This window comes from Triticum dicoccoides, chromosome 6B (assembly GCF_002162155.2).
Source record: "Triticum dicoccoides isolate Atlit2015 ecotype Zavitan chromosome 6B, WEW_v2.0, whole genome shotgun sequence".
NCBI lineage: Eukaryota > Viridiplantae > Streptophyta > Magnoliopsida > Poales > Poaceae > Triticum > Triticum dicoccoides.
Window position 1 is genome coordinate 624,626,964 of NC_041391.1, and position 16,337 is coordinate 624,643,300.

Below are 16,337 nucleotides of genomic sequence, written 5' to 3' on the forward strand. Positions count from 1 at the left end.
CAGCCCTGGTGCATGTAGCTCCCGCTTGCGTAGGGTCCGGGGAAGGGTCCGACCGTCTATTGTACGCAGCCTTTTCCTACATTTCTGCAAGAGGCTGTTTTCAGGACTTGAACCCGTGACCTCTTGGTCACAAGGCAGCAGCTTTACCACTGCGCCAAGGCTCCCCTTCTGGTCATATACTGTTAGTACATAGAAAAAACATATTGACTAAACAGTACTGGCATTATGTCTTCACAATTTTATTTATTTGATAAACCAGGTGAATGCCTGCGTGTTGCTATGGAAATCATAAAAATATATTGAATCATGCATGTGGCACATCAGTCTGCAAATCCGCGGTCACAGAAACTGACCTGTAGATAGGAAAACAAGATGATATAGAAACATCAAAACTCTGAGGAATACTCATATGACATAATTGGCAAACCCTTAAACAAGATGTCGAAATGGTGCGGTGGAAGAAGGAAGATGGATCATCACCATCACACTCCAATTTTCTTGGATTACATATTGAAACTACAATGGCCCAGGGTGACCCTTTGGCAGCCAGTCCATTTTTACTTACTTTGTTGAGTACCTTATGTTGCACGCGCACACTTTGAAAACTTTATGAAACACTTTTAACTTGTGTATCATGCTAGGCGGGCAATACATAAATCTTCTCGATGATATGTTCAAGAAGGATATCTTGAGGAAACCATTGGGAGGTTTTGGTTTAGAAATGGATCGAAGTGCCTACTCACTTGCTTCAGAATCAAGCAAACGTCTTGCTTCAGAAATGGATCGTAGTGTTGTCTCACTTGCCTCATTCAATGGTGATGACTCTGTTATACAGTCCTTACTTTTCCATTTTTTTAATTGTTCAATGATTGATAACTGACATGACTATCTCTGTAGGATTTGCAAAGAAGTTTTCTTGCACAGGTGTATTTATAAAGTGCAAAAAATGCTCTGCAACAATTCTGACGTCAGCAAGTTTGGTTAGAGTTCCTGGCAGTGCACACATGATTGATGATAACTTATGGGTTGTTACTGCTAATTGCAAGTATCATTTTTTTTTGCCTTTTCATTTCAGATACTGGTTATTAACATAACCTTATTATTGCAGATTGAAGTTTGCCTTCCAGGCGGATTTCGAGTTGTAGGGATATTGAACTGTTATAATTTACACTACAATGTTGCTCTTGTTGACATCATGGGATTCTGGCGTCCTCGTACAATAAAAATCCATGGGCATCCAGTTACCTCATCTATGGACGTAATAGCTGTGGGTAGTCTTTTTGCACGTCGCAAACTAATGGCTGTTGAGGGGAAGGTGTTGATTGGCAAACAAAGCAAACTTGATTGCAAAGAACTTTGTGTTTCCACCTGTGTAATCACCAAGGTATTTCTTGTGGACTTCCCAGTACCTCTAACATGCCAAAAAGTTACTAGCGTTGGAGTACTAACATAAGCTATCACTACATCTATCAAACGATATCTGTGTGTAACTCTTGTATGTTGTTCCTTTTGTCTTGCTAGGCTGGGATTGGGGGGCCTCTTATTGACAATGATGGGAATTTTGTTGGAATGAACTTCTATGATGAGGAAGAAACCCCGTTCCTGCCGAGGGATGTTATTCACCGCCTCTTATTGAACAATAAAACACGGTATGTCTTAAAAAAAAGCTTGTAGGTTTTAGGGTTGTTGTCCTATCTGTATATTCATCTCTAGTTTTACATCATTCAATCATTTTCACTTAAACATAATTTTGGCCCAATTATTTTGGGCTGATATGACAACTTGTGTGTGCCCCGAAGTGCAAATATGTGCACTGATGTAGTGATGTAATTGTACATGATTCCAATAACTTAATTCATCAGTGTGTTCTGTTGTTATCTACCATTATCATACTTGATACCATACTTACCTGCACCGTCTCATCGTGCTCTTATCCTTTTCTATTTTTTAATGCATTAAGATGGTATGTCATTTGCTTAAACTTAACTTGTTTCCTCGTGATAAAATTGGTTTTGGGTGTACTTGCAGGCCTAGTGCAGATGATACTATTGTTGAGGGTGTTGAAAACAGGTATTCTTTCTTAAGTACGGTATTGTTTGAAATAATTTGTTCAGTAACTCTTATGCCTTTTGAAATGACTTTCAGCAACAGATGGACGTTTCCTGGTGGGAGTGGGACACACGGAAACACTGAATCTATTGCAGAAATTGATGGAAACAAGTATTCTTTCTTACACATGCTAATATCTATCTGTAAAATTGTTTAAAATAGATCTCTTCATTGACTTGTACTTTCTTGCTCATGACAGATGGCCGTTGCCTGAGCCACGCTACGTCGGTCGTAGAGACATCCATTTGCCACTTCAGAAATGGCCTCTGGGTCGCCGAAGGCCTCTGCCTGTGTGATGTCACGTTGGTTGTAAGGCTGACGATCGCTGCTAGTATTGACGATGTTTTCTTGTGCGTTGGTGCTGAGACCTCCATTCTGAGCTGCTCGAGTACTAGTAGTATTAATATTGCTTCCTCTATAACGTGCTCCTAATACTAGTAGTAGTATGATCTATAGTGTTTTGTTGGTGGTTGGCTATCAGTCCCGCATTCTGAACCGCTTTGTGTCGCTAGAGTTCTGTTATCATCGGAACCAATTAATGTTATGGTGTTCTGTATGTGTAGATGGGTAAACCCTGTCACAAGCCCATGTGGTCTAAACATAGTGGTATCCATTGATTTATGTTTTTGGCTCGTCTCCTGGGTAGGAATAGCAGTAGCAAGAGGCATCTTCAGGAGCCATCGGTAATGGTAGAATCTAATGAGCTTGCCATCGCTTACACGTATGAATGATTGCGTGCAGAGGCGTTGAAAATGCTTTCAGTTGCCGCATCGGCAACAGGGAGGTGAAGGCCGTGCCATGGCTTTTCTGCCTCCATCCAGTGCTGCCACCGCAAGCGAAGCTTTAGTGTGTCGATCTCTGCTTTGATGCAAGGGATTGCAACCCCACACAACTCTTCGGATATCCATTAATTGCACAAGGCACTTAGAGCAACTCCAATGCGCCTACCTAAACTGTCCGTGTGTGCCTATTTGGGTTGAAATGGACACAAAATTCGGCCCAACGCGCCGACGCAAATGGACCAGCGTCCGTCTTCGTGCGTGACCCATTTCAGGCCCAAATTTGCGACATGTTTGTGTCGGTATGGACACGCAATGGACGAGCGCCACACCCGCCCTTGTCCTCCCCTTGGCCCGCTAGTCGGTGATACATTGGACATCCCCTCTTTCTCCCATCGACACCCAGCACACCCGGCAGCCCCACCTGGGTGCCCAGGCCGGCCGCCCGCACCCACATACCTCCCCCAGCAGCACGTCACCTCCCGACGGCCACATACTCTGGCGTTTGGTAGACCATTTTCAATGCCGACGCTACCACCTCCTCGCCTCCCTCTGCCGGCAGCACACAAGCGTGGCTACCTCGCTCGCCGGACGCCGCCACGTACGCCTCCACACCGACATACCTGCTACCTAGTCTTGGAGCGGCCCGAGGCTCTTCACCGGCCGGTTTCGTCCACGATACCCGCAAGGTGTTCGACGGTTTTCCCACAAGGTACAAGTGGACTCCGGCTACGAGTACTGTTTCCACAATTTCATTTGCGATTCAGATGATTCTTCATCCGATGATTAGGAGATTGTGGCTGATGCTTTGGTCGTCCATGACCACATTAGTAGGTAGTGGCCGATGTTCAGGGGCTTGATCCCGGGGATTACTCCGGTGTTGAATCGGAATCAAGAGAGCCGCCATTGCCGACTCTGGTAAGACTACTTCAAGTCCTCTAACCTGCTCTTCAAACACCACCTATTCCGGCGTCGTTTCCGGATGGCTAGACATGTGTTCAACCTTATCCGGGAGGGGGTGGTGGCGTACGATAACTATTTCGAGTGCAAGGAGGATGCCCTGGGAAAGATTGGCTTCTCTTCTTATCATAAATGCACTGCAGCTATTCAGATACTTGCTTACGGAGTACCCGGTGATCTCATTGATGAGTATGTCTGAATGAGTTTATCCACATATGCCTAGACTCCATGTATAAGTTCTGCAAGGTTGTGGTATCAGTGTTTGGGCCGGAGTACTTGAGAGAGCCAACCGATGCAGATATAGCCCGACTGTTGGCGATCAATGCAAGTAGGGGCTTTTCGGGGATGCTTGGTAGCATGGATCGTATGCACTGGTAGTGGAAGAACCACCCTTCTGCTTGGCAGTGGCAGTATATGGGCCATATCAAAACTTGCAATGTCATACTTGAGGCCACGGCTTCACCAGATCTCTGCATTTGGCACTCTTTCTTCAGCATGGCTGGATCTCACAACGACATCAACGTGCTTCACAGCTCTCCGTCGTTTGCAATGCTTATAGAAGGCAACTGCCCGGAGGTCAATGTTGAGATCAATGGTCACCACTACAACAAAGGATACTATCTAGCTGACGGTATCTATCCTCAGTGGACTACTCTTTTAAAGACAATCCCCAACCCTGTACGAGAGAAGAGGAAGAGATTTGGCCAAGAAAAAGAGAGTGCTAGGAAGGATGTGGAGCGTGCCTTTGGTGTTCTTCAATCACGATGGGGCATCGTTTGGTATCCTGCTAGAACTTGAAGAACCAAGAAATTGTGGGAGGTGACTACTACTTGTGTGATCATGCACAACATGATCATAGAAGATGAGCGTTCAGATGATATCTACGACCAAGGGTTTGTATTTCAGGGTGATAATGTGTGTCTGGGCATGAAGGAGTGGCAACGTTTGCACGCTTCACCGAATTTCATCATCAAATGCGTGATTGGAAAACTCACATTCAACTGCAAAATGATTTGGTTAAGTATATGTGGGTTCACGTTGACAATCAATAGATGTGTCAGCTATTTTTTATTTCAAATGTATTTGAGGCAATTTAAATTTTATTTGGCTTATAAACTATGAGATATTTATATTTTGTTTGAATTATGTGAATTTGGACCAATTTTGTGCAGCAAAAAACCACCAGAAATTATGGTGTATAGTATACTGAAAAAACTGGAGAACTGACAGAAAATGAGATCCGAACTACCACAATAAAAACATCAGATATTATCTACTGCATACCCAGCCAAACATCAGATATTATCTAGTGCATACCCAACCAAACATCATACTCACACAGTGATCCAGATGACACATACATGTCCACAAAAAGGAGTTTCATAATAGTCATTGCGAGCAGGAGTTGGGCCTGTTGCTTCATTATTGACGGGAGGAAATAAACAGAATCGACGACGAAGGCTCCTGAAAACAATCATTGATAGTACCAAAACAGAGCGAAGACTGATTTCTTTGTCATGTAAAAGGCGAACATAAATCACAACAAGCATTAAAAGGGAAACCAACCAAGGTATTCTATGAACAATCACCGGGATTTGGATCATTTGCCCCACTTTACATGGGGTTTGATGATTTGACCCAGGGTTATGTCAATGCCTAGTGGCCCCGGCCCCACCCGTCAATCGGGGGGGGGGGGGGGGCAAATTATCAAAGTTAGGAAGTAAACTGGGGCAAAAGATACAATTTCTCGAACAATCAATTATCATTGTATCAAAAAGCCTGTCATCCACCATTACGAGCTCTACATAAAAATGTGTAATAGGGCTGTTAGTACATTAAACGTAAAATATTTCTTGTTTAACCCTACAGTATGATTGCAGTATATAAAATATTGGGATCCTACAATATCGATTCCCCATTCTTTGGGATCCCAATTCATCCACCAACTACTTCGACTATCGGGACGTGACAACATCCTCCTCAACTATATAGCTTAATGTCTCAGTCTGACCAGAAGTGTTGATACACAACAGCTATTGACCAGTAAGCAGTGATTGACATCCCAATACGATGTGGACAACTTATATGTCAAGTCTCAACTACTAGAATTCAAAGAACGTTTGCATTATTCAATCATCTGCTGCCGCGATCGAACATTCGTGGATGGTGCTTAGTCAAATTAAGCATCTCTTGCTTGTAGACCAAGGACTGGTATAATCATGTACTTAGTCCTAGTTTTTTGTTTTGCGGGAAGTACGTAATTACTCCCTATTAGCCTAACTAGTTAGCTACTCATAGTGAAAAGTATCATATACTAGTATCATGTATATGATACTAGCGTGTTTGCTAGTCCTGAGTACATGATACCGGCTAAGATACCATCACTATGGGCAGCCTTTGTTCGACCTTAGTTAGTACTCGGATCTAAGCCTGGTCGACCCATGGATTGGCCGGCTCTCACCAGCTACACCACGGTCATCATCATCTTCTCCCTGCACTAAGTGCTTCCCAAGACCGGCTTGTCCCCGGCAGGGTGCTATACCCTGGTAGCACCATCGTCTCCAATGATGGTGGATTCGCCCTGGGCTTCTTCAACCCCTCCAACTCCACTCCGGCCAGCTTGTACCTAGGCATATGGTATAATGACATTCCTGAGCTCACTGTTGTGTGGGTCGCCAACCGAGATACCCCGGCCACCAACACAACTTCCTCAACACCGAAGCTCTCCCTCACCAACAACTCTAATCCGGTTCTCTCCGACGATGGCGGGAGCCGTGTCATTTGGGCAACAGCCAATCCGGTTCTTGAGGATATGGTTGGCCCTATATGATTTTTGAGTTGGAAACAGGAAAAATAAAAGGAAAAAAAACTGACCGGAAGCTTCCACGAACCGCCCAAAACCGAATGGAAGGTTCTAAAACAGGAGCTTGTGGGCCCGCCCAGATAAAACGCCCCTTCGGCCAGAGATCAATCCCTCTCGCGGCTGGACTAAGTTGGACCAGAGGATCCTTCAAAAAAAAAAGTTTGACCAGAGGTCGCCTAAAAAAAAGGTCGGCTCAAAAAACAGAAGTTGGAGCAGAGGTCCTTCCGTCGACGAATCCAGCGGCGGCCGGTGAGCTTGTTTCGAAGGTATCCCTTCTCCACCTCCGGTCGAATTTTGGTTGCTTGGGTTGTCCGAGATCTAATTCAGAATCTTCAACTAACCCACCCAGTTCCTTAGAGCGATTCCACCACAGTAATCTGGCGCAGTTTCTATGGTATTTTTGACCTACTCCCCCCGTTCCAAAATAGATGATCCAACTTTATACTAACTTTAGTATAAAGTTGAGTCATCTATTTTGGAACGGAGGGAGTAGCTTCCAACTCCGATCTATTGTGTACGGATCAATTTGTCTGGCAATCATACCGATCCACTAGTTCTGTAATCAGATCAATCAGTGTTAGTTCAATCTCATTTGTTGCTGCTCAGGCTGGATTGAAAAGATCGATGATGAAAAACAAGCGGCGGCTGGTGAGAGGCGATGAAGAGCAACGCCCTTACAAAAGGGTGGCTAGGCCAAGTGGGTCCATGCATATCTGTTTTCCTTTCCCCTGCAAGTACATATTCACAATAAGTAGTAAAATTGACGCTTCTGTTAACTGTATCAAACAAGATTTTATTTCAATTAACTAGCTTTGTGTGGTACTTCGTAGCGAGATTGGACGGCTCGAGTGAATCCAGTCCAGGCGCCCTGAGTGAACTCAGTGAGCAAGTATTTTCAAGATTGCGTAGGAGTGTCGTGTCGCTTGCTTCGTTCGATGGTTAGTGATTATACCTGCTGTTGATACTTTCTCATATTGCCTGTTTTTAGTGACCAGTTATTTAGTCTGCATGCTTGACTTTCTCTCTGTGCGTAGGTGATACCAAGTTACGTGAATGCACAGGCATATGCATTGAAACCTCATGTTCTGATTCTGAAGCTACAATCCTGACATCGAGACGGTTGATTCCACCTACTCACCCAGCTGCAAGTTTGAATGTAACTTTTTTCTCTATTCTTTTCCTTGGTTATTAGTTATGCTTATATATATGTTGCACCTGTAATCATTAATTCACCTTGCGCTCATTTCAGATTAAAGTACGCCTTCCGAATGATCGGATTGTCACTGGGCGGATAGAGGATCCTAAGATATATGTTGATTTTTTCATTGTCAACATCAAGAACGTGTCTGGTGTTGATGCCGCAAGTCTGGACCGTGACATGCAGTTTGAGCCTCATACGAAGGTAGCAGCTGTATGCCGCTGTTTCAGTTCAGGATTTTTAACTGCCACAAGTGGACTAAATCTCGCCTCTCCAACCAATGAGACAATCGTAAGCACGTGCCGGATCCACAAGGTGAGCTGCTTTTATACAGTTTCAGCCATTATGAATTGCATGGATTTTCTCTGTGTAACTTCATTGTCACTTCTGTGCTAGGCGGGGATTGGAGGCCCCCTTGTCGATTTTGATGGCAACTTTGTCGGGATGAACTCCTCTCGTACCAAAATGGAGAAGACTGCCTACGTGCGAAGGGAGGGAATTTTCCGATTCTTGGTGCTTCACGGGAAGGTCAGGTATGTACACTTGCAGTATTGATGAACTGCCCTTCCCTCTTTGGCTTACTCATGCTTCTCTCTTACTGCATCCTATTCTACACATCCCTTCTATTTTTATTTGAGTTTGTGTGCAAGGTGTGTCATTCTCAAAGCCAAAGAGAAGGTTCCAAGGTTTACGAGTTTATATCCCAAAAACTGTACCATTAGCTATTTTTCTACTCATGTGTTTCTTTTCTTAAATTGTTTAGATCTGCACTGCACTAGATTAAGGTTGTTATTTCAATGCCGGCGCTAATACATATTTCTGTTGCACTTGAACTTACATTTAACAAGAAGACCCATGGGGAAATTGTTTAAGATTTTCTTACATTTCTCTGCTGTGAAATATCTGTAACTATTTGGCTCCCTTGTTCTTGCAGTGTTAGAGTTAAGGAAGGGTTTGATGATGCTTCAAGGGCAAGAATGAACAGTGAGATGAAAGCAATTAGGCCAAGTGAGTCCATTTCCGCTTCCTTTTCCTGACTATTCATGGTAGATTGTTCTGTTAATTGTATCACACATGATTTTATTTCAATTAACTAGGTTTGAGTGCTAAGTCCGTAGAGAAATTGAGTAAATCCAGAAAAGGTGCCTTGAGTAAGCAAGTACTTTCCAGATTAAGCATGAGCATTGTGGCGCTGGCCTCATTCGATGGTTGGTGATTATACTGTTAATAATTTCTCATGTTACCTTGTTTTTGATGATCAGCTATTGAGTTTGCACGTATGACTCTCCCTCTCCAGGTGATACCCAATTACACGAATGCACGGGCACATGCATCGAAAGCTCATGTCCTGATGCTACGTGTTTCCTGACATCGATAAATTTGATTCCTTATACTTGGTGGTTAGGGAAGATCACTGAAAGTTTGACGGTAACCTTTTCTGGATTATTAGTTATGCTAATATATTTGCTGCACCTGTAATGATTAATTCAGTACATCCATTGCCCTGTGCTCATTTCAGATTAAAGTACGCCTTCCTGATGATCAGATTGTCACTGGGTGGATAGAGAATCCTGAGATATATGTTGATTTTTTTATCGTCAAAATCAAGAACGACGATGTTATTGATCCCCTCCATCTATGTCATCTAAGTCTTGATCGTGCCATGCAGTTTGAGCCTTATAGGAAGGTAGCAGCTGTATGGCGGCATTATGATTCAGGAGAATTAAAGGCCACAAGTGGAGTAGATCTTGCCTCTGTATGCGCTCTTACAGATGAGGAGATGTTAAGCACATGCCGTATCCATGAGGTGAGCTAGCTGCTTTAGTTTGTACAGTTCAAACATATAACTGCTGCATGATGGTATGAATGGCTTATATCATTGTATGTGCTGATGCATATCCTTAGTTTCAGGAATTATTAATTGCATTTTTCATGCATAACTTCATCCTCATGTTTGTGCTAGGTGGGGATTGGAGGTCCCCTTGTTGATTTTGATGGCAACTTTGTTGGGATGAACTGCTCTGGTACCAAACAAAGAAAGACCCCCTACGTACAAAGGCCTTCAATTCGTGAATTCATGTGGTTTCGCGGGATGGTCAGGTATGCACACTTTCAGTATTGATGAACAAACACTCTGTTTGGCTTACCCATACTTCTCTCTCACTTCATCCTACACTACTCCTCCCTGCCCTATTTCTATTTGAGTTTGTGTAAGAGCAGCTTCCGAGATTTACAAATTTATCCCCAAAACTACCTCATTAGCTATTTTGTACTTGTGTTTTTTTTACTTTTTTTACATCTCCTGTTGCTCTGCATCTGTGACCATCTCTTCCTGTAGCCCAACAAGCTGCATTCTGTCCCAACATAAGTGTCGCTGATTTAGTGCAACATTAGTACAAAGTTGTACTAAGTCTGCGGCACTTATTTTGGGACGGAGGGAGTACATTACGATTGTTAAATTAATCTGGCGGTAATGCATATTTCTGCTACACTCTAAACTTGCATTTAAACAGACCCATGGAGAAATTGTTTTATATTTTTTTAAATTTATCTGCTGTAAAGTATATGCAACTATTTGGTATATTTCCCTTGTTTAATACTCTCATTTTGTGCATGGTATGTGTCTCTTGATATCTTCTTTTTGTGGATTTATCACGGTGAGTTTCCTACATTGTGCTGCAGTGTTAAGGAAGAGGTTGATGAAGCTGTAACTGCAAGATTTAAAAGTCGTTATGGAGATTCAGCTTTCCTCAGGGCAGGAGGTGAGCAAATTTATTTCATAGGATATTGGCTGTTTAGGCCAGAATGAGACAGCCCTGGACCCAAGAGGCGCGACTGTCCTTTGACAGCCGTTGAACCACAGGGAGGAAGATGAGACGGGAAGTTAGATTGTGTTCCCCATACTGGGTCCATGGTCAAGATGAATGGTAGCCTCCCCATTTTTATGTGATAAATGACCTAACTGGAGATTATGGGGATAGCAAAAACATACAGACTGATTAGTACTAGCATTATGTCTTCACAATTGTATTTATTTGATAATCTAGGTGAATGCCTGCTTGTTGCTATGGAAATCATAAAAATAAATTTAGTCATGCATGTGGCACATCAGTCTGCAAATCCATGGGCACAGAAACTGACTTGGAGTTAGGAAAACAAGATAACATAGAAATATCAAAACTGTGAGGCATACTCATATGACATACTCCTCCGGTCCCATAATACAAGAGCGTTTTTGACACCACTAGTTTAAAAAATGCTCTTATATTATGGGACGGAGGGAGTATTTGGCAAACCCTTAAACAAGATGTGGAAATGGTGCGATGGAAGAAGGAAGATGGCACAACCCCACCTTTTTTCTTGGAATACATATTGAAACTACAATGGCCTATGTTCAACCCTTGGCAGCCAATACATTTTAACTTATTTTGCTGAGTACATTATGTTGCACACGCACACTTTAAAAACTTTATGAAACACTTTTAACTGGTGTATCATGCTAGGTGGGCAATACATAAATCTTCTCGATGATACGTTCAAGAAGGATATCTTGAGGAAACCATTGGGAGGTTTTGGATTAGAAATGGATCGAAGTGCCTACTCACTTGCTTCAGAATCAAGCAAACGTCTTGCTTCAAAAATGAATCGAAGTGTTGTCTCACTTGCTTCATTCAATGGTGATGACTCTGTTATACAGTACTTACTTGTCCATGTTTTAATTGATCAATGATTGATAACTGAATGATTATCTCTGTAGGATTTGCAAAAAAGTTTTCTTGCTCAGGTGTATTTATAAAGGGCGAAGCATGCTCTGCAACAATTCTGACTTCAGCAAGTTTGTTCAGAGTTCCTGGCAGTCCACACATGATCGATGATAACTTGAGGGTTGTTACTGCTAACTGCTATCAATTTTTTTTCTTTTCATTTCAGATACTGGTTAACATAACGTTATCATTGCAGATTGAAGTTTGCCTTCCAAACCAATATCGAGTTGTAGGGATATTGAACTGTTATAATTTACAGTACAATGTTGCTCTTGTTGACATCATGGGATTCTGGCATCCTCGTACAATAAAAATCCATGGGCATCCAGTTACCTCATCTATCGACGTAATAGCTGTGGGTAGTCTTTTTGCGTGTCGCAAACTAATGGCTGTTGAGGGGAAGGTGTTGATTGGCAAACAAAGCAAACTTGATTGCAAAGAACTTTGTGCCTCCACCTGTAAAATCACCAAGGTATTTCTTGTGGACTTCCCCAGTACCTCTAACATGCCAAAAAGTTATTAGCGTTGGAATACTAACAGAAGCTATCACTACATCTATCAAATGGTATCTGTGTGTAACTCTTGTATGTTGTTCCTTTTGTTTTGCTAGGCTGGGATTGGGGGGCCTCTTATTGACAATGATGGGAATTTTGTTGGAATGAACTTTTATGATGAGGAAGAAACTCCGTTCCTGCCGAGGGATGTTATTCACCACCTCTTGTTGAACTTCAATCAAAAACGGTATGTCTTAAAAAAGAAGAAGCTTTGTAGGTTTTAGGGATGTTGTCCTATCTGTATATTCATCTCTAGTTTTCACATCGTTCAATCATTTTCACTTAAATATAATTTTGGCCCAATTGGTTTGGGCTGATATGACAACTTGTGTGTGCCCCAAAGTGTAGTACATAGTGATGTAATGGTACATGATTCCGACAACTTAATTCATTGGTGTGTTCTGTTGTTATCTACCACTATCATACTTGATACCGTACTTACCTGTACCTTCGCATTGTGCTCTTATCCTTTTCTATTTTTTTAATGCATTAAGCTGGTATGTCATTGGTTTAAACTAACTCGTTTCCTTGTGGTAAAATTGATTTTGGATGTACTTGCAGGACTAGTGCAGATGGTACTATTGTCGAGGATGTTGAAAACAGGTATTCTTTCTTAAGTACGGTATATCTACATATTGTTTGAAATAATTTGTTCAGTAACTCTTATGCTTTTTGAAATATGGCTGATCAACCACACAGATGGTTGTTGCCTGGCGGGACACACAGAAACACTGAAACTGTTGCACCGATTGATGGAAACAAGTATTCTTTCTTACACATGTTAATACTATCTATCTGTAACATTGTTTAGAATAGATCTCTTCATTGACTTGTACTTTCTTGCTCATGACAGATGGCCGTTGCCTGAGCCACGCTTCCTTGGTTGTAGAGACATCCCTTTACCACTTCAGAAATGGCCTCTGCCTCGCCGAAGGCCTCTGCCTGTATGATGTCACGTTGGTTGTATAGCTGACGATCACCGCTAGTATTGATGATGTTTTCTTGTCCGTTGGTGCTGGGACATCCATTCTTAGCTGCTCGAGTACTAGTGGTATTAATATGGAAAACGCTTCACGCCAGCGTGCTGGCTGAAGATTCGGCCGGTCGCTTTCGACGCGCGCTCGCTGGCTGTGGCCCCACGTGATTTACTCCAGGAATCTTATCGTTGCATACGTTTCTTTCTCAACCGCACCTCTTGTCCCATCTCTTCTCCCCCCGCTCACGCTCGAGACACCATGGATGGCACAACCCGAGCAGGTTTCCTCCGCTTCTCTTCATCTCAAACCTCCACCCCTGACTAGTTGTTGCACGGAAGCTCTCGCCGCTTCGTTTTTTTTTTGCGGAGGCCATGGCCGACTTCGAGCTGCCCGGAAACGCACCCCATGCATCGGCGAGCTACAAGCAGCATCAGCGAGGAAGTTTTTGCTGTCACCGGCGATTTTTGCAGATGCTACAACGGTTGCTGAGACCGGTGCCATGGCTTGGTGCAATCTTCAGGGGGAGAGCGAGGTGCCCTGCTCCCTGCTGGATCCGGGGAAGATGACGTGCTGCAATCGTCTTACCAGGAGCTGCAACCAGCCACTAGAGGGCTACAACGGGTATCCTGAAGGAGCTGGAACCAGCCATGGGGGTGCTACGAGCAGGGCCGGGCCGGCAAAATCCGGGGCCCTATGCGAAACTAAAAAATGCGGCCCTATTTTGCTATAAAAATGAACTAACAAGCAACTATAATGTATATGTATCTCGCAGAATTTTTTTATATAGTGTATAATATAAGATGTACTAATTAAATTCTGTTCTTTCTTTTCTCTTGCGCTTATATGGACCAGACTGATTTTTCCTCATGATGACTCAAATCTAAAAAAGATGAATAGAAGTTATACAATATCATATATCAATTGAAGATCATGCGTTAATATTTTACAATTAAACGAACCGTCTAACTCACCTAGTTCTGCGTCTTGTCTAGACTGTGATCTTTAACCGAGGAGGTAAAAACCAATCTGTAACGAAGTAACGTTTTCTACGAAAATAATTAGGAAAATAGGAATTAGGAGTAGGAACCAAAGTTAATCGGAAAGGAGGATTCGCTAAGCACCTGGAGGCTGGAGTCGGTCAGTCGGTCATGGATAGGTCCGATGAAGCGATCTCGTTTCCTGCAGCAACAGCGAAGGAACTGCAGCGGACTGAAGCATCGATCCTAGAAAATTGGGAGAGGCAGCTACGAAGGCAACAACAGCAGCTCGATTCTGATCGCTCTGATGAGGCAAAGGCGACAACCGATGAGACGATCTCGTCTCGTGTTGCGCCGCGGACGGGACTGCTGTTGCGGTTTCAGATCGAGGCGATCCCGATCGACTGCTGGAGCGATCCCTTGTGTTTAGACCGAGCAGTTTCCTTTTTCTGAGAACATCGAGCGATCATTTTTCCATCGAGCGATCGAGGCACCAGTGCTCGACGGCCTCGACTCGGCCCAACTCCAGAGCCGAGCGGCCCATTGCGGGAGCCTTGGCATTTTTTTAGAAATACTATGCCCATATAAAAATTTTGGGGCCCCTCAAAATTATGGGCCCTGTGCGGCCGCACATTTGGAACCACTATGGGCCCGGCCCTGGCTACGAGCACGTCGACAAGATACAACCGGGGGGAAGAATTCCCGGTGCTGCAACCATTAGGGCGGCAAGTTGGATCCAGCGCAGCGGCAAGTTGGAGCCGAAGGTGGGCGATGCTACAACCGAGAAACGGCGAGCCGCCTCCCCATCTCTTCTTCCCACTTCAGCCACGGTGACACGCACGAACTCCCCGGAGATGCCGTGAGTTTGTCATGGTCACCCCCAGGACGCGCACGAGGATCGTGCTACTAGGAGATGCGCTGAATTGGGCCACGGCCACGCAAGCCGCGGCGGTATTCCCTCGGGATGCTAAAAAACGATGCACCATGGCCACCCGCAGACTATGCTACAACCAGCATTAGCCGGAGCTGGAGACGGCGACCACATATGTTGCAACCGGATGGCAATCGTCGATGCTGGAGCGAGGTGTTTTCGGTACGAAGGCTAGTCAAGGTTGCTGCAACCGGCATCTGAGAAAGCTACAACCGGCGTGAAAAAAAAGCTTCAACCGAAGGGACGACGGAAGCGCGGGCTGACACCACATAAGCTGCAACCGGTGTTTGAGAAAGCTACAACCACTGATGAAAAAAGCTTTAACTGGCAACAAAAAAGGCTTCAACCGGAGGTGACATAAGCTATGAATGACACAAAAAACTGCAATCAGCGTATGAGAAAGCTTCAATCGACGCGGTGAGCTGACGATGGTGCCAGAGGTGACACCGGTGACAGGCCTACGATACACGATGGTGCCGCAACGAGACGGCGAAGAAGCTATGACTGGCCGGCGAGAAGCTGCAACCCTTATCGTTGGCCAACCAGCAAGCACGATCGGTTGCCGGCGAGCGCGGCGCCGCGAGAGGACGGCGAGCGCGAGGCGCGGGTGGCCGACAAGGGCGGGAAGCCGAGGACGACAAAGGCGGGGGTGATCGTTGGTCATGAGCGTGTTGGATGGCGCGAGTGGAACGGCCCTGTGGTGACAGGCTGCACGGGGATGGGAACGCCCCTGTGTTGACTTTTTTACGTTTGCGGTGACCAGCGAATCCTACGGCTGTTATGCGTTGAATCGTGCGGATGCGCTACGACCAGCCGAGTTTTGGGCCGGCACGCCGACGCCTATTAGCGCCCAAAAATATTGCTTTCTCTATGACGGATGATACGTCTCCAATGTATCTATAATTCTTGATCGTTCCATGCTATTATATTATCTGTTTTGAATGTTTAATAGGCATTTATATGCTATTTTATATGATTTTCGGGACTAACCTATTAACCTAAAGCCCGGTGCCAGTTTCTGTTTTTTCCTTGTTTTTGAGTTTTACAGAAAAGGAATACCAAACGGAGTCCAATTGACTTGCCAATTTACGGAGATTTTTTATGGACCAGAAGAAGCCCCCGAAGCAAAAGAGTTGGGCCAGAAGAGTCTCGAGCAAACCACAAGGGTGGAGGGTGTGCCCTACCGCCCCGGGAGGGTGCTCCACCCTCTTGGTTGACTCGAAGA

The 16,337-nt window shown here is 44.3% G+C and overlaps 2 protein-coding genes across 2 annotated transcripts in view; both read left to right on the plus strand.

Annotated features, from left to right (window-relative positions):
• LOC119321348 overlaps nt 1-2,590 on the plus strand; it is a 5,666-nt gene extending 3,076 nt beyond the window's left edge. The window contains exons 6-12 of the mRNA XM_037595067.1: nt 642-815; nt 898-1,025; nt 1,109-1,384; nt 1,522-1,649; nt 2,029-2,070; nt 2,146-2,220; nt 2,309-2,590. Of these exons, the coding sequence (XP_037450964.1) occupies nt 642-815; nt 898-1,025; nt 1,109-1,384; nt 1,522-1,649; nt 2,029-2,070; nt 2,146-2,220; nt 2,309-2,405 (920 nt within the window). The 3' untranslated portion in view covers nt 2,406-2,590. The remainder of the gene's footprint in view (nt 1-641; nt 816-897; nt 1,026-1,108; nt 1,385-1,521; nt 1,650-2,028; nt 2,071-2,145; nt 2,221-2,308) is intronic.
• A 1,753-nt stretch (nt 2,591-4,343) lies between these two features.
• LOC119321349 lies at nt 4,344-13,177 on the plus strand. The gene is made up of 20 exons (XM_037595068.1): nt 4,344-4,627; nt 6,381-6,663; nt 7,318-7,408; nt 7,542-7,649; nt 7,746-7,867; nt 7,961-8,224; nt 8,306-8,442; nt 8,844-8,917; nt 9,007-9,117; nt 9,207-9,337; nt 9,429-9,716; nt 9,873-10,009; nt 10,592-10,671; nt 11,413-11,586; nt 11,667-11,794; nt 11,870-12,145; nt 12,284-12,414; nt 12,789-12,830; nt 12,927-12,989; nt 13,081-13,177. Exons 1-20 carry the CDS (start codon nt 4,344-4,346, stop codon nt 13,175-13,177), a joined length of 3,021 nt encoding a protein of 1,006 aa, XP_037450965.1.
• The last annotated feature ends 3,160 nt before the right edge of the window (nt 13,178-16,337 follow it).